The sequence below is a fragment of the Ptiloglossa arizonensis genome, chromosome 1 (genome assembly GCF_051014685.1).
Source record: "Ptiloglossa arizonensis isolate GNS036 chromosome 1, iyPtiAriz1_principal, whole genome shotgun sequence".
Taxonomy (NCBI): domain Eukaryota; kingdom Metazoa; phylum Arthropoda; class Insecta; order Hymenoptera; family Colletidae; genus Ptiloglossa; species Ptiloglossa arizonensis.
The window spans coordinates 19,756,240-19,773,743 of record NC_135048.1 but is presented as its reverse complement, the minus strand read 5'-3'; the positions used below and the strand labels follow the sequence as shown (position 1 = coordinate 19,773,743).

Genomic DNA, 17,504 nt, shown 5'->3' with positions numbered 1-17,504 from the left:
CCTTGGTCATGTTACTGATCGATCAAACTGTGAAGGAATTACACCACCACCTCTAGCTATACTTTCATAAGTTCTGCTTTTCAAGAAACACCATTTTCTTGCACTTCCTTCCCTACACTCCGAATAACTTACACTCATTTTATATTCCATCAATATCTCAATTTAGAATCTGTCATTTTCAGTGTACCCGCGACGAATAAATTTTTGTAAACAAGAAATCTCACAAGCAGATGTCGCTAACTGTAACCATGATTTTTCAACAGAATTCTGTAGATTGATACTATCCGATAAACTGAAACTAGCGATGCCTATAGTTTCAAGAGCGGTCGATTAAAAGTTTACGAGATATTTAATTGTTAATTATCGAAGAGCGTTTGCCTCCTGCGATAGAATTGAAATTATCGATCGAAAATGCGACGTAGCTAACAAAGTGTTTCTTTTAATACTTACGTTATTTTATATATATATGTAAAATGTGTATTGTTGATATTCAAATTTTAAATTTGACTTGTTAGCTTCGATATACAGGGTGTTACAGAACGAGTAATACTATCAGGTGGTGATTCTACGCGCGAAACTAAATCGAATAAAAAAAAAATAACATTTTCAACAACTTTGTTTGAAGCTTCGTTTACAAGGAAATCGAGTTCGAAAGTGTGTAAACAATACGTTTGTTATTATTAGATAACACTTAGTTGCCACTGACGCACTTCCGTTACGAGCATCGAACGCTTTCACCGTATCGACGTATTCGCGATCACTATAACGAGACACACTTACACTTCGACCGATGCCAACATACTAACAGTGAGAGTAGTCGGTAGCCATACTGCGGAAAACAGAATGTAAATATTACGGAGGATAACGAATACGAAAGTGTAAATGGTCGTGTTACAATTTTCAAACTCGTTTTTCTCGTTTAACGAAGCTTCGAATGGAAAAATATTGCTTTTTCTCGAATTATTTCCATGCTTAGAATCACGCCGTACCAGATAGTGTTAACCATCCGATAACACCGTATATAAGTATGTACGCCTATATCTACAAGTTACGATAGGACATACGAAGAAATGACTGTCGCATCAATTACAAATTGTCTGTATATTTGACTTTACTAATAATAATGATAGTAGTAATCTTAATCATTATAATCATAATACACCGCATAATGATGGTCATAAAGACATACGGATAGATATAATAATCGCAATCATAAACTACAGCAATAATAATTATTATAATATTAAGAAATCATCACTACCATCTTTGGGAAACAATGTGCAAGACGATCAAGTAAAGATAATGGATGGAACATGGAAGTACGCAAAGGAACCGAAAGAGACGAAGGAATAAGAGAAATTCTTGCACAAAAATTAATTCGTGAATCTGTTTAAGGTAGTAATTAGTATTACTGTTATAATATTAGAGTTCATGTCATTCGTAAATAACCGTACATACGTGTAGTCCATTCGCCGAATATTCTCCCTCTCTTTTATTCACACACGCGCGCGCGCATTCAAAGCTCGCTCCTCGATCTGCGTTCTTTCCATTTCAGCAGAATAGAAATCTTTTTCTCATTCAAAAAACAGTCTTTCGTTGCACTTGTCGGACGTCCTCCTCTTTGCACCTACTTGTTCCGAAACTATTTTTTTTTTCTTCTGCGTCTTACCATTCGAAAGATTACAAATAATTATAGCGTTCGTAAAGTAACCATTCTATTTTAATAAATTCGTAAAAAGCTTTGAAACACATGCTCGAAAACAAACATGCATGTCGTATTATCCATTTATCACATATCACGTCATGTATTTATATACAAATAAGTAATTGAGTGTACATTGCGCGTTTATTTAAAAAATTCGAAAGTCACTCTCGTTAATGTATTATTGCTATAAATTTCGTACTTCTTATTTCCAACGATATACGGACAAAAATTTATGTAATAAGTGTTCTTGGTATTAAAAAAAAATAATAAAAATAATAAAAATAATAAAACCCCAAAATTGCTCAACAGTTTTCTACATCTAATTGTTTACGATTGCACATTTTAAATTGCAAATATGAATTATTTTCGTCCAATTCACATGGTACAATACGTAATTCATATTTATTCAAAATTTACATCAATCATAAGAACACAATTATAAAGAGCATATTGGTTTAAAAGATGCAGTTTAAATTCGATCGTTGTTACGATGCAGAATATCTCGTGATATCTGTTTAGACTACACGTTGAACAGTTCAAACTAAAATTAGATTTAGCAGAAAGTTCTGTGAAAATCTCGGTTTTCGAGAAACCATTAATACGATATATATTGCTAAATTGTAAATAATTCAGAATGTTGACAAGTTCTTCAAAAACATTACCATTTGTTCCTATGCTCCGTTCTAGTCACAAATGTCGCGATTCAAATCTAGTCAGTCATATGATAGTCTAACTCAATCGATAGAACTGTTCTATTACGAATTAACTTTTAAAGTATTTTAAACACGAAATTATGAATTACAGGATGAATAATATTTTTGATTCGCATACACCACTGAATGAATACGAAGTAGAAAGAGGAAGACCATCCTTTTTCTGTGCGCATTGCCTTATCAAGTTATAAATTCTTTATAAAAGCTGAAGGCGTTTTTGCGTTCGCCTACATTAATAGTCAAGAATAAACGACGCCATGACTATACCAGTACGAACATCTTTCGCAAAGAAGAAAGTGTAAAATAAACGTACGATATATACTTGCAAATACCTTCAAAACGAAAATGTTTTTTTTGCATCTTATCGCTATACGTGTCAAAAAATCTTAATATAAATCTATTACGTGTAATAATGCAATTTATCCGACGTCGTGCATTATATCGCCGTATCATCACCGTCATTATCATGAATCGCAGGAATCAACATATAAGTCCTTTGACTATTATGAACTATACAATTAATAACATTAGCAGTAATTTCCCTTATCTTTAATTTTAGTTATACCGTTTTAGTCCATTGCTATTTTTCGATACCTTGTCATTGAAAACAACATCGCTCTTCCATTCAGAAGACTTTCCTAACGCAAACTTGGTGCGATAACATACATAATTACAATTAACTGTATATCATGGAAGCAATCACTTTCAAACAAATTGAAATTGCGTCGAATGCCTTTATAAAAAAATATAAGATTCAATGAAAAATAATTTTAAAAACATACACTGTACATTCTCCATTACTCTCGCTCTCACTCACGCGCGCGCGCGCTTTCTCTATAATCTCATTTTCAGTGCAAATCGCAAACATTCATTCACACCAGATTCTGCTCGCGTATATGCACTTGGAGCTACCAAGACATTTCACGTAGTTACTGTTATCATAAAAAAGTTTAGCCACTTATTAAAAACTTATTTCGGAAGGTCTTCTTGTTTGTACAGATCAAAGAATCGATATTGCACAAGTTTTTGCATCTACAATAATAGTACGGTACAATGGTTCTGTTATGATTCGCTGTTAATTCATCGTCTACGTGCCCAAGAAATTATTGTTTAAAATTTTAGTCCGATGTAACACTTGTTCTCAAAATTAACGGGGGCCTTCCAAGATATAAGATCAAATTTATAGCGTTGAAAATACTCAACGATAAAATAATAATGAATATTATCACAAAACTGTAATTGAATTTTGTGCATATACCTCATTCCTACTTACTCTCTTTTATGAAAAGGGACATTGATCTGAGGAAGGAACCATCTTTTAAAAAAATCTACATGTGCTTTTATATGCTAAGTCGTATTACGAAAGATGAACGATTAAAAAAGCACAGAAATTTCTTTACAAGAAGATTTACAAGTATTAGTGTCCCTTGTGTACTCTGCAAAACCAGTTGAAAATTCTGTTGCGATTTCTCGCTATAGCTTTTGTTTTCCTAAATTAATGTGCAATTACTCGAGCAAAAACGTTGATATTGATCATAATGGTCTTGCTGAGGAAAATGATGATGGTCGTGGTGGTAATGGTGGTGGTACTGGTGATGATGTCGATGTCGATAACGATGATAGTGACGGTGTCGGTGACGGTGATGATAATGATGGTGACGATGCCGATGACGATGATGGTGACGGTGACGGCGAAGATGGCGATGATGACGGCGAAGACGACGACGACAACGACTATAATAAAATTGAGAATGATATTGACTGCGCTGCAAACATTTTCTGTTTTCCATGGCGTTGTTTAATCTTGGCAGTGAAAAACGAGTTAACATGAATATCGAAGATACATATCCTGATACACGCGGTAGATTTTGTATCGTTATACGCAAAGATAATGTTGGGGCCAGATTTGGCCTCATTCGGGATCACCAGTTAGCCATGCCAGGTTTATTTAATGTCATGAAGTAAATCTGGCACGAGCTTCCGCCTTTTGCTGACGAGAAAAATACCTAAAAGAATATAATACGGTGTATTGAAAAATGCACTTAACGCGTGCAAACTAAATAAAAGGAGTCGATCTGTACAAACCTTATCATTACGCTCGCAAAGGAACTTGAGCCGTTGAGCTTTCTTGTGCATGAATACACCGTCGAGGTGACCACTCTCTACGCTCCTAATCTCAATCGCCTTATTGCCCCAGCCCATTATTTGTCCTGTACCAATATAGGCAACACTCGTGGGCATTTCACCCCATTGAAGGACCATTGTTTTGGAAATTCTACCGTAAGTGTTTACATATACGCCTTCGTTATCATAGCACAAAAGTAGCTGCATCCCATTACTGTTGGGTAATGCAACAATGCAATGTGGGCAAATAGGGCCCTGAGTCTATAATTGAAAAAATAACTCTTACCGTAAGCATGTAACACTTATTAATTATTTAAAAATTTTATCTTTCAGATATTCTTACGTGTTTTGGTAGATAAATATCATAAACCGTAGCCGAGTCCAAATCAACAGCATGAAAGCCATCGGCGCTGCCATAAATGACTTTCAGTCTTGTACCTTCTTCGATTGTAAGATCCACGAGAAGTGGCCTGTGCGCGAGTTCACCGAACGATTTGAAAGCCATGAACTTATGGTACGGCTTTGGCGCCCATGCATAAATTTCTATGGAATCTTTCAGCGCGATAACAAGAAACTTTATTCTCTCGTATTTGACTATTTTGAAATGTACCGCTCCTTGAAGATCGCCAACGTTAATCCAACCGTTACGTCGTTCCACTTGCTGAAATACACAAGTTAAACGCGTTAAACTTATTTTAACGAATATTACGTCGTTCAAAAAGTACAACACTTACATCGCTGTGTCCATCGGTTCGTAAAATCTTACTCTTGAGCCAGGAAAGATAATACACTCGTACTCGATTCTTCTTTCCGCTAATTGTGACCAAAATATTTTGACCTTCAAGTACTTCCATTTGTTGAAATCGTCTTCTGCTTATCAGCTGATAAACTTTACCCTGACCACTTCTATCTAGTAGCATAAGGCCATTCTCGGTGCCAATTAATAAATTTACACCTATGAGAATTTCAATAAAAAAGAATTAAATGTTACGTAAAGTACACGTAAGAAAAAATAAAGTTACGTGCACGTATTATCGAGAAATTGTATACGTCTATAAATATACCTACCCCATAATGCAGCACAAAGTATTTCACTGTTGAAACGTTTTTTATATTTGCGTATTTCGGGAGTGTCAGACGCTAAATCATGGCTGGTCGGTGTTACGTTAACGTTCACATGAGACTCTCTCCTGGCTGGTCCAGCTCCGAATCCAAACGTCAGAAAAGATCTCTGCTTCTGTTGAAGCGCAAATGGGGGTGGCGATTTAACCGCTTGTCGATACTGCAACAAAAATTATTTTAAGATTCAACTCGAATAAAAATGTGGCGTGACATAAATTATATCGTCGAGGAGATGTGTATGTTACTGTAACTAACAATACGAAACAAACAAACAGAGTATTATAATTGATAGGTAGTAGTAACTGTTTAAGAAATTAGGTAAGGCAAACAAATGTACAGAGTGACATGCAATAGAACAGTATAAAATTCGTATGAAAATTAAAAAATATAAAAGAACAATGCATCAAACGTTAAAATGTAACACATATTTCATGTACTGCAAACAAATATTGCACAAACATAAAACTTTCAAGAAACGAACATAATTATACAATCTGAAGCACAGTATTTTAATAAAGAATCCAGAAATAGGTATCAAAGCTAAAATGCTTCCGATTGATTATTAAATCGGAACTTAAATGACATGAAATTTCATGAATCTTTAATGAAATTTATATTGTCTTGTTCCTACGATATTTTTCGAGTATATAAGACAATGCAAGGTTAAAGAAAATATGTGTGCGTATATGTGTGTATGCGTGCGTGCGTGCGTATGCGTGTCATAGAAAGAGACAGAGACAGATGAGTGAGTCAGTGAGTCAGTGAGTCAGTATGAATGATTATGAGTGAGTATGAGTGAGAGTAAAAATGAGAGTGAGAGTGAGAGTGAAAGTGAGAATGAAGATGAGAGTGAGGATGAAAGTGAGAGTGAAAGTGAAAGTGAGAATGAGAATGATTGAGAGTGAAAGTCAGGGAGAGTGAGTGAGTGAGTGAGGTGAGTAAGTAAGTGAGTAAGTAAGTGAGTGAGTAAGTAAGTGAGTAAGTAAGTGAGTAAGTAAGTGAGTAAGTAAGTGAGTGAGTGAGTGAGTGAGTGAGTGAGTGAGTAAGTAAGTGAGTGAGTGAGTGAGTGAGTGAGTGAGTGAGTGAGTGAGTGAGTGAGTGAGTGAGAGGGGGGGAGAGAGAGAGAGAGAGAGAGAGAGAGAGAGAGAGAGAGAGAATAAAAGCAGTATATAATCGCGATCGTGCTAAGAACTCCGTTTATACCAAAGAAACAACCTAGAAATCAAAAGGAGGGTAGAAAGATTTGCATACAGGAAATTGACATTCTTCGCGCGGCATACCGTGAAGAAATCAGACGTTAAGAGAAATAGAAGGGAGTATTGTTGTTTTCTTTCATCTGTACATAATAGGAACATTCTCGTAAGAAGGAGACAGAAGCGACACTGAATTATAAATGGATAAATGAATACTTACATTGCAATTAGTATTGGGATTGGGATGGTCAGTAGAAAGGGTCCTGCCCTTCGGATTAGAGCTCCCACGTGTCCCACAACACACAACAGAATCCTGAATTAGTCACGCTGACAAACGCAATGTGACCGCTTGCGCGGATTCTCGCGTAATATAAGGGGACGTGATACGTAACAATTTATAATAAAATAAGGTTCTAGTGTATCAATTAGAACTGTCCGAATACGCAGAGAATAGCAAACTGAGATTGTTTCGGTTCGAATATTCGAATCGAATCGAGTATTCGACTATTTCGTAGCGAAAAATAAATTTGATTCGAATGACTCGAATGAATTCGTTGGATTCGCGCGATTCAAGCAACATCAATAGTTGAGTAACGCGAATTAAAACAATGATCTCCAATTTCTTCGAGTTACGAGAAATACATTTCTATCCATACGACCTAATATACCGAAAACCTTGAATCAGTTAACAACTACTTAGATGTTTCTTAGATAGCTTAAAAAATTCGAATTCACGTAATTTTGATTCAAGTTGACTCGAGTATACCAACTATTCGAATCATTTGAATCGATCAAATTTTTGCTACACCAACAAACGAATAATCGAATCGAGTGCGAAAATCCAAATTTATTCGGCTTGAAGCTCGAGTGCTCGGATAGTTCTTTGTCAATCACTAAAACGCTCGTTATTTGATGTTTAAAAGGAAGAAATTTCTCTCAAAATGCACGAATTTTGATACTACTGAGTCTGATCGACAATTATGACATCAACGTTTGGTACAGAAATCGATTGCTACGATCGAATCGAACAAAAAGATTGACACGATTGGTTTGAGGGGAAAGAAAAAGAGAGAGAGAGAGAGAGTTCTACAAAAGTAAAACTGCCTTACCGTTACCGCCCCAAATACCTCGAGCATAGTATTATAAATATTGTATAATTTTCGTACCCAATTAGACCCAAAAATTTACAATTAATCGATATACTACAAATTTTTATTCGAAATTATAAAAATTCACTCGTTGGATCGAAAATCCTAAGAATTACAATTCGTTTTGTATACATGAACTAACGGTTAAACAAATACTGTTCGGTCAGGATTCGATATTACTTGCAATATGTTCAAACCCACTACTAATTATCCAAAAATGCAAAGAAAAAATTTCCCTTAACAAAATCAGTGGCGGGAGATCTCTCAGACTGACTAATCTTCGATCCGATTATGATTATCAGAAATTTTATGTTTGTTCAATCGATTTGTGTATCAACGTAAAATTATGCTTAACTTGTACGTTTCTACTTACACGTTAATAGATAATAAATACTAGGATGGTCTTATTTCTTTCTTCAAACAGTAAAATTCATTGAGGACTTATTTCCAACCGCTACAAACAGAAGGCTACTGATTCGTGTAATTATCAGAAACGACTATTTACGTAATTATATTGAAACCAAGAGAAATCAACGAAATCGAAAGCAGAAACTATTATCTATTTTAGCCGGCATACTGACCGAAAAAACCAACTGAAAGTATAAATTACTTTCCCTTTCTTTCGACAGAAACGACCCAACTATCGGTTCTCGAAGTGTAAAGAAAAATCATGTTTCTTCTGATGATGAAATGAGGATCACGTGAAAGGGATAAACCGACGAGTGAAAGAGATAGCACTTTTGAGGCATCGCTACACCATCACAATACAAAATCTATCTAATATCTAACTATCAAAAGAAAATTGTAAAAGTCGGAAGAAAATTTCACTCTCTAAAGTGTTGCATCGACAGTTCTACAATGATTGGATGTCTTTAAAAAGACAAGTGGCTTCGTTGCGTCTCTTTCTTAATTTTAACTTTTGTTGCGAGTAATCAGTACCTTACCTAAAAATACAAGAAAAGAACACAATACGCTTCTCCAAAGATTTCAGTATTATCGTTTTGTGGCCTTTAAACCTTTCTTCCTATTGTTCCTCTTGCTGTGACAAATATGAAGTACCATACCGTGGAATATATACACCCAATATATGTGTGTATAATTCATAGTTCACGTGCTATGCCTCTTAACACTTTGTGGACCTTGTGCACATCAGTACGTTATTTGCAGACGTGTTATAAATTTCGGCAACTGTTCGAATAATTTTCATTAGTTTAGTGTACACCGTCTTCGAAATAAATTTTCAGAGATTCAAGTTCATAAATTTATGTTTGGTTGTAACGATTATTTTATTTTGACCGAGACAAAATTGTTGCGCAATGTTTTTTTATTCGAAAGAAGTCTGCCAAATTTTCAAAGAATAGAGCGTACAAACTGCGGTCCACAAAATATTAACACACGATGATGAATATTGCAGCAATGATCTCAGAAGGCATAAACAACGAGAAAATTTGAATAAACACGTACTCGATACGATCGTGTTTTCGAGTTATCGACAACGATGGGACTACTCGTATAATTAAACATTCAAATATTTTACAAGCATTCGAATGTTACGAATACGAATATTTTTATTACATAGTGGATAGAAAAAGAAACTACTCACAACCAAAAAATGTAAACGTAATAGTTTTTCGATAAATTATTGAAAATTATTTTATAAAGACACTGCAACAGGGTGCTGCTATTAATTCTCTAAACAAACTGGAAAAATTTCTCTAAATTGTGAACGATAACTCCTAAGCGTGCGTTAATATTAAATTATCGTTGACAACTCGAACGAACAATAGGATGAAGGTATTTCTAGAACATATAAAAAAACTGAAACTCGAGAAGAAAGTCATAGCCAATATACGTTCGTATAACATTTGTTCGTTGTTCTTAGTCCCTGAACCTACCTTCGCAATATTTCCCGGATATTCAGTTACACCATGTGTAACTAATTATTTTTTCATGAAGCGCGACTATTTGTTCATAAATTATTCTCCTGAAACTATGAGAATTCTACATACGTCTACGTAATATATAGTTCGGGTTTGTTGCACTAAAGCGACAATTACAAGTACCGTGAACTGAGTACCATGTTCGCTTCAGTGAGTAATCAGACGTAGAAAACTATAAGCAAAGCATTCACAAGGTACTGACACAAAGCAAAAGGCGTTCTATGTGTAAACCCTCAAACTCGACAGCGTGTATCGTTATTTTTATTTCGTGTTTCTCTTGCGTTACGTTTGTTTTCTTTTTTCTTTTCTTTTTCTTTTTTTTTTTTGTTTTCTTGCCGCTCACGTTACCGAAAAATGCTTGCAAATGAGTACACTGTATTCGTTCAAGTTCGTGGGTTAACACAGTAACATACACGTACATGTCTACGCGCGTATTTATTGGCTCCGATCATCGAACCGTTGTTTTTCACCATGCTGTAACTCGTCTCCTAAATGATTTTCTATTTCGTTACTGCTCGCGCTCATTTAATTCGCAGCCAACCGACAGAACGGATAAATTGAACTGTATGTACAATAAGAAGTTTAATAACGTGATCAATTTTATATACAGTATTTCCTCGCTAACTGGTCGAATTTATTTCTCGGTAAATGAACCGGAATCAACCCCGCCCACTGTTCTTCTGTCTCGCTCGCTCTCGGTGTATCCAGCTCTACTTGTCGAGCAGTGTAGCTCAACGTATTTGATAATATCCCCGAGGGCGTGGCCTGAACGTGGGGTCGCGTAACTATCGGATGTCATGCGATACCATTTAAAACAGATAAGACTGTGGAATAATGGCAAGAACCGACGTCATGCGAAAATTTCATCATCGAAAAACTGAAGGAGAACCGAGCCCATGTATCGGTGTCCCGTTTACAATACACTCGGAGACAAATTTTTTTTACCGAGGTTGAAATTTTATAATCAATTTTTAAGAAAAAAAAAAAAGGAATCGATTCGTAGGTAACGGGTGAACTGTGCTGTACGAGCAAACCTCGGACTGGGTCCCCTTCACTTTCAAAAAAAAAAAAAAAGGATCAATCTCTGAAACAGAGTACGTACCTCCATAACTGAACAGCACCAGACGCGATTGGTGATCAGTTAGCGAGTACATGGTACTGTATACAAAGTATACTCTCGAGCGTTAAATCGATAAGCGCAGCCAATAACTGAATATAGATAATGACGTTCGGGAAATCCGTGTCTCGATAAAACGGATACGTAATATATTGAGTGCCACGAAAAAAGAAAAATGGGAAGGAAATGGGTATACTGTTGGAAGAAAACAAGGCGCGCGCGCGCACGCGCTATTGAAGTTCTGTCATGGAAAGATTGCAATACTATTATTAACACGTTCGATGTCGCGAGAATCACGACGGGCTACTATCCCTGCTCGTTTGGACACTCACATTGTTAAGACTAATATCGTGGTAAGATACGCAATGAATTATTCGAATAATTTAATGCGTGAATAATCCGTAAGTATTCGAGTGTTGCGAATAAACTTGGGATATTTGAATATCGAAGTGTCATTCGGATATCATCGTTACGACATTACTATTAACATTATTGTTTTAATGTTTAAAAAAAGAATGAAAGGAACAATGAAAGTAAAGAACTTAATTTATATTCCACGTCGCATTTTTCAAATGATACAAATATTCAGACACTCGATCGACGCATAAAGTATTCGAATAGTCGTGCGTTCAAATAGCACACGAATTATATTCGTCGAAATCTATATTCGTTTAAATTACTAACGTATTCAAATATTCTAATCTATAATAATTGAAATTATCGTCGCGGTGAATAATTATAGTTTCTCGACGAAATTCGACACCCGTATACGTCTGATACACTTTATACGTTCGAATTCTTCGGTTTGTCGGACAGTTGCAATCCGCGCTAATTGTTTCCATAAAATGTTACCTATAGGGTGACTCTGGAACAACTGGATACAGTGTCGAGGGAAATTGACGAGGATTCGTTCAACGGATCGATCTCTTTTATCGCGAAGATAACGTTAAGTCTAGTTTATCTCTGGCAACTGCAAAAAGAAAACTGTATACAACAAAGAAGGGTGGGGAGAAACATAACGTCCAACTACCATAAACTATACCCGGAACGTAACGATACTTCGCAACGATTACTCCCTAGAATTCCATCTTGGTTCGTTGACGGTCAACGTTAAACAGTTACATTTCGTTCAACCTAAATATCGTTTCAGAATGGAAACGTTTAAATTATCCCGCAACGCGTGATTATATACCTCTTTCTTGTCGGTGATCGTGATTACTTTCAGATACACCGAACTTACGTACAATTATGTGTCCTAATTCCGTTACGAATGTCTCGAGTTCAACGACACGGATCATCAGTGACCCACGTGGCATCAAACGTGTTAAACATGATTAATTGTATGCGAATACGCGCTATCGCGTCTACGAACGAAAACAGGGTGAACGATTTTAACGTGTATCTAACCTCCTCGCTGGTCGACTTGTCCTGTCGTTGGCTAGGGGACGAAGTCAGAAGATCCGGTAGAACGGAGCTAGGTCGGGAACCAGGGGATGAGTCCGACCTTTGGAAGTCACCTCCGCCTCCTCCGCCTCTCGGCCGATCGCCACCTTCTCGATTCTGCAAAGCAATCGATTGTCAGTTAAAACGATTATCGGGGCCCCAAACCAGAAGCCAAACGCAAAAGGTAACAGGATCTGCTGGATAACGAAGACCTGAACTTTCCTTTTTATTCGGTCTTCGATCAAAACCTGCGACCGTACGTAAGGCTACTTTACAAGAAACGTAGCGATACGGTGTTTCAACAAAAATGAAATAGTTATCAAATATATTAAACAATTTGGAGAGATTTCTTTGTTTTATTCCATTGATAGTAATGTTAAAAGCTGAGATTGTTTTCCTTCTTTCTTTTTTTGTTCTTCTTAAGTATTCGAGCTACACGCGATCGAGATGCGAGATTCTTTTTCGTATGGTTATTTCGAGCAGCGAGAGAAAACGTACGGTTAATTATTTATTGAATTCAATGTTTGGACCATTAAATTGTCACGGTCCAATGAAATTAAATGCAACGCAAAGACTACGAAATACGAAAGGAGGAAGAAATATTGCTGCGGTGTAACGTGAGAGGAAAAATAAACTATATAAGTATTTGAGTATGTTAACTGTATTGTTATTTATATAGTTAATTTGTCCTTTCTGAAGAGGACCGTGCAAATGAATGGTCGAGACGTTGTAGTTGATAAATAACGAACTGTACGTTCTTTGCTATTGCTCGATACAATGGAAGAAACGATTCTCGAATCTCGATCTGGTTGATATCAATTCCAACAATAGATTTTCGTCTAACGTCGCGTGACAATTATACGCTAATGTTTTAAATGGGTAACTTATTTTTACTTGCATAAATTCAGGCCTTGATACCATACAGCAGATTAAAATTAAGTAAATAATTCGTAAAGGGACAAATTGAAAAATTGTGTAAAGGATCGTAGAACGGAAATGGAGGGAATACGATGAAATGAAGGACTACGAGGGACAGGACATTAGAATAGCATTGGAGAACGAAAAAAACGCAAGCAAGGAATGAACAAACGCAAAAAGAAACCGAAGAATGGTGCGAAAAAGCAATTAAAAGAATAATTACTGAACAAAATTTAAATAACGCGACCAATTTAACAAATCTATGTATCGATAATAAGCCTAAGAAAAATTATGGACATTTGTCTTTCGCATACGCATACGGTAAAGAAACAACTTATACTTAAATATACAATACAGTGCAAAACATAAATGAAATGAGTGCATGCAAAATGTGGATTAATTAACAAAAAAAATCGCTTCAACTTTCGTTTCGTCAGTCTACTGCGCAAAACATATAATAATACAAATTTTCTAAAGTAATAACGGATGCAGATTATTATGTAACTTTAAGTTCAAGTTTTATTTTACGTTTATAACATTAGTAAAGCGTGCAACATTGTGAAATATAAAACATCTTACGTAAGTATCGCATTGTACATCGATTTATATAAACACACAAGTTTGTGGCGGCTACATTCATAGTTCAACCATTTCGCATTACAGTCTGTTTAGAATTTCCTTGAACGTTAAGTATGCTACCACCGTACATGTATCTTTTTATTGCAGAATGAAATTAAATGAAACGAAAATATTGAACTTTCGACTCGATTGGTTGCGATCAAGATATCAAGGAATAGAGTAACTATTTTTTAAAGTGATATCGCTAACGTCAACAGTAAGAATCACGTCTGCTTAGATTTAAAGAAAAAGTTACTCGAGATTGTTCAACAATGGATATTAAAAATATCATGGAAAGTGCTAAAAGTGTCGACGTGATCGACACGTACGTCGTCGCATACTTAAAAAAAAAATCGACTACGCACAAGGTTTCAATTTATTAAATAATACGGAACAAGCGCAACTGAAGATACATATCTATTATATATCTCTTAACACAAACGATTCTACTTCTAAGCATCAGTTTCTAACACAAGTACGAAAATTGTCAACCTCTTGTATCATACAGTTTTTCAGAATAATGATTTAAAAAAAAAATAAATAAATAAATAAATTGGCATAATTTAAAAACGTAAATTGGCAATTCGGACCACGACCAAAGGAACACACAAATTAAAGCATGCTTGGCACATGCTGCAACATGGCAATACAAGTATACATCACACACATTGTTCACGCTATAAGCGTCATGCAAAACGATGATTTCGGTCATAATATAGAACTCCATACGCTCTCGCGAAAGGAGAGGATCCAACAGTAATCACTGATTGCTGTACGTATATATTATATATGTATATACATATACATACACTTACATACATAAATATAAATATATATATATATAACGTATAATAATGTATATACTTATATATATACTATTTATATTTATATACATATACATATATATTTTCCCCTTTTTATCTCAATCTAGCTCTTTTCGACGTTATCCTGGTTCTACTGTCGCACTTCTTTTTCTTTTCATACTCTATTTCTCTGTGAGTATTGTATTTGTTTTTTTTTTTTTTTTTGTATGCATCTTTCTCTCTTTGAACGTTCTTCATTCATGGCCGTGCAATTTTCAAGCAGATGATATTAAAATCTTTTAACACAGGACACACGCATACACTCCGTATCGACGATCAATCGTTTTCATTTGTATTTCCTTTCCTTTCTCGTAAGGTGTAAGAATTTCATTCAATATGAAAAGTGTGCCTGAGGAAGTAGTTTATAAGAGATCACGAGAGGATTGTGAGATGATCACATTATTAATGCAAAGTTTCGTGTTCCTCCTTAACCACGAAACCAAGAAACATTCGAATGAACATGCATCAGGTAGGACTATCGGATTAATCACACACCTATCGTTTGTGTAAACATAGAAGTTAAAGTGAACAGTTTACAGAGAGTTTACAAAGCAACCATTAGTATTGTCACAGTAACGTTGTTAAACACCGAAGAAAAAGCGTATCGATCTTCTCAGGATTTGGATCCAATCGCAAGACTTGCGCATACAATATAGTTTTAATAGAAACTTGATCTTTGCATTGGTGTAAATGTTATGTAACAAAAAAAAAAGGTTTCAAAGCAGTTTTTATTACATTCATTTCTACATTAATTAATAAATTTCAATAATCGACCTCGAACTCTTCTATAACAAAGACTGGCGATCGTTAGTTAAAATGCACACTTGATACATGTATATATCTATATACACGTATTAAGAAAGCTGTCAAGTAATGTAGAAATACAAGCGTACGTGAAATTCAACACAAATGTTAGTCTAGAAATTAATTCTCATTATCGTTTTCGCACCAGTCACTTTAACATCACAAAGTTTCTTACGCAGAAGTATTCTACGATCAAATCTGAAATCCGACTTTTCAAATTACCGATCTTCGGTTAACGGAAAGAATGCATGTCAGTCACTTCGGTTATTTGGAAGGAAGTTTTACCGAAATCATCACTGAACCTGCGTAGAGATCCGTGACGTGAACGTAACGAGAACGACGTCTTGTGAGACACGTTCACAAATTTTTATTTTTTTTTTTTAACCGCTCATTTTCCGAATCCCGCGATGTTTTGTTGCGATGATCGCAGCAACATTAGCAGTTTCCCCTCATACGATGGTGTTACGTAGAAACAAGACGAATATCCTCAAAGAAATTCCATGCGGTTAATCCTCCTCTTAGGCTCGGAATTCGAAATGACGATAAATGTTGTCGTAGAAGTAATGTCTGACATTTTCTGCATAGGAAGTAATTATGCATCACTCGAAAGGATGGAGAGGATTAGTACCAAAAGAAACGGAATTGTAGTAGCGATAGTAGTAGAGACGATGGCGATGGTACTCATAGTAACAAGGGTTAGTGGTATAGTGGTGATGCTATTTGTAGCAATCGCACATTCGATCTATGCCTTCGGATAACGGACACTGGGATACCTGGAAGTGAGGGCAACTTTTCTGCACTGTTGTACGCCTCGTAGAAAACCTTCGATCCGCAAACAATTGCTAATCGGTGGACAAGTAACGCGAGTCAGTGTTAAAATTATTAAAGCGGGTCTTCGAGGAAAGATTTTTTTTGTTTAAATGGTCGTTTTAATTACACACACACACAGAGCGTTTCGGTAACACTGTTTCGAGTGACCTCTTTGTGCAAATGTCGGGTGAGTCACGCTATCTGACGATCTTAAATTATTCGTAAACCGTTCGTTCTATGAAAAACGAAACAACAAACTGCGTGCAATAATATGCATCGTTACAATCGTGTATTACCGTAAGTGTAAGAATATTTAAGTGTAACATATAAGTAAGTGTACGCGTAGGTTTCGCGTATATTTCAAAAACTATTGACATTTAGCTTACTATACATTAATACGTTCTCCACTAGGAAGGAACATACGCAGAGTGCACTTTGTCTTCTCACTTCCCATTTTAGTAAAATTTTTCTGTTTCATAGAACGACTAAAAATAAGAGATACGTATTTTTCTTTTAGATATCTTCTTTCTTTCATTTATCAGTTCCGTTTAATATTTTGTTGTAAATATTTTAAAAATTTGTTCATAAAACCGGCAGTTTACGAACAATTTATGGTCATCGATGTGATTGTCGCAATTATATTTTGATTAGCCTACCATTAATATGAATAAATTTTAATCGAAACACTTTACAAAGTAATGCATGCATTAAAAGTTACAAAGACATTTCGAATGAAAGTTATTCAGATTAATACAAGTTTCGGAAAAATCTTCAAACATATTGACAATTCCTTGTAAAATTCTGAAATTACCATTCACCCAACAATAAATATTTGTAGTTTTGGTATTTGGATTGCACCATTTGTACCTTCGTTTGATAAAGTCTCTAAAAAGCTATTGTAATAGTATTAGCGAAACGTTCTGTGTATTAATAAATGTAGTAGAAGTAACTTCATTCCTTTTATTCGTTAAATTTTGTCATAATGT

General features: G+C 35.5%; 1 protein-coding gene and 1 long non-coding RNA gene across 14 annotated transcripts in view; one reads left to right on the top strand and one right to left on the bottom strand.

The window, feature by feature from the left end:
* Nucleotides 1–1,385: 1,385 nt before the first annotated feature.
* The window catches only part of Msn (serine/threonine-protein kinase msn), a 40,866-nt gene continuing 24,747 nt past the window's right edge, over nt 1,386–17,504 (bottom strand). For 11 of the 13 annotated variants that reach the window (XM_076326395.1, XM_076326386.1, XM_076326405.1 and 8 more), the window contains 6 exons: nt 12,470–12,622; nt 5,611–5,824; nt 5,277–5,497; nt 4,886–5,203; nt 4,504–4,803; nt 1,386–4,424 (listed from right to left, as the gene is read on the bottom strand). In XM_076326395.1, coding sequence (XP_076182510.1) covers nt 4,341–4,424; nt 4,504–4,803; nt 4,886–5,203; nt 5,277–5,497; nt 5,611–5,824; nt 12,470–12,622 — 1,290 coding nt within the window. In that variant the 3' untranslated portion in view covers nt 1,386–4,340. The remainder of the gene's footprint in view (nt 4,425–4,503; nt 4,804–4,885; nt 5,204–5,276; nt 5,498–5,610; nt 5,825–12,469; nt 12,623–17,504) is intronic. The other 2 variants (XM_076326442.1, XM_076326493.1) reach the window with 1 other exon arrangement.
* LOC143154378 (uncharacterized) lies at nt 11,318–14,749 on the top strand. Its single transcript, XR_012994058.1, has 4 exons — nt 11,318–11,415; nt 11,921–12,689; nt 13,495–13,744; nt 14,150–14,749. It is a non-coding gene; the product is annotated as an uncharacterized LOC143154378 (long non-coding RNA).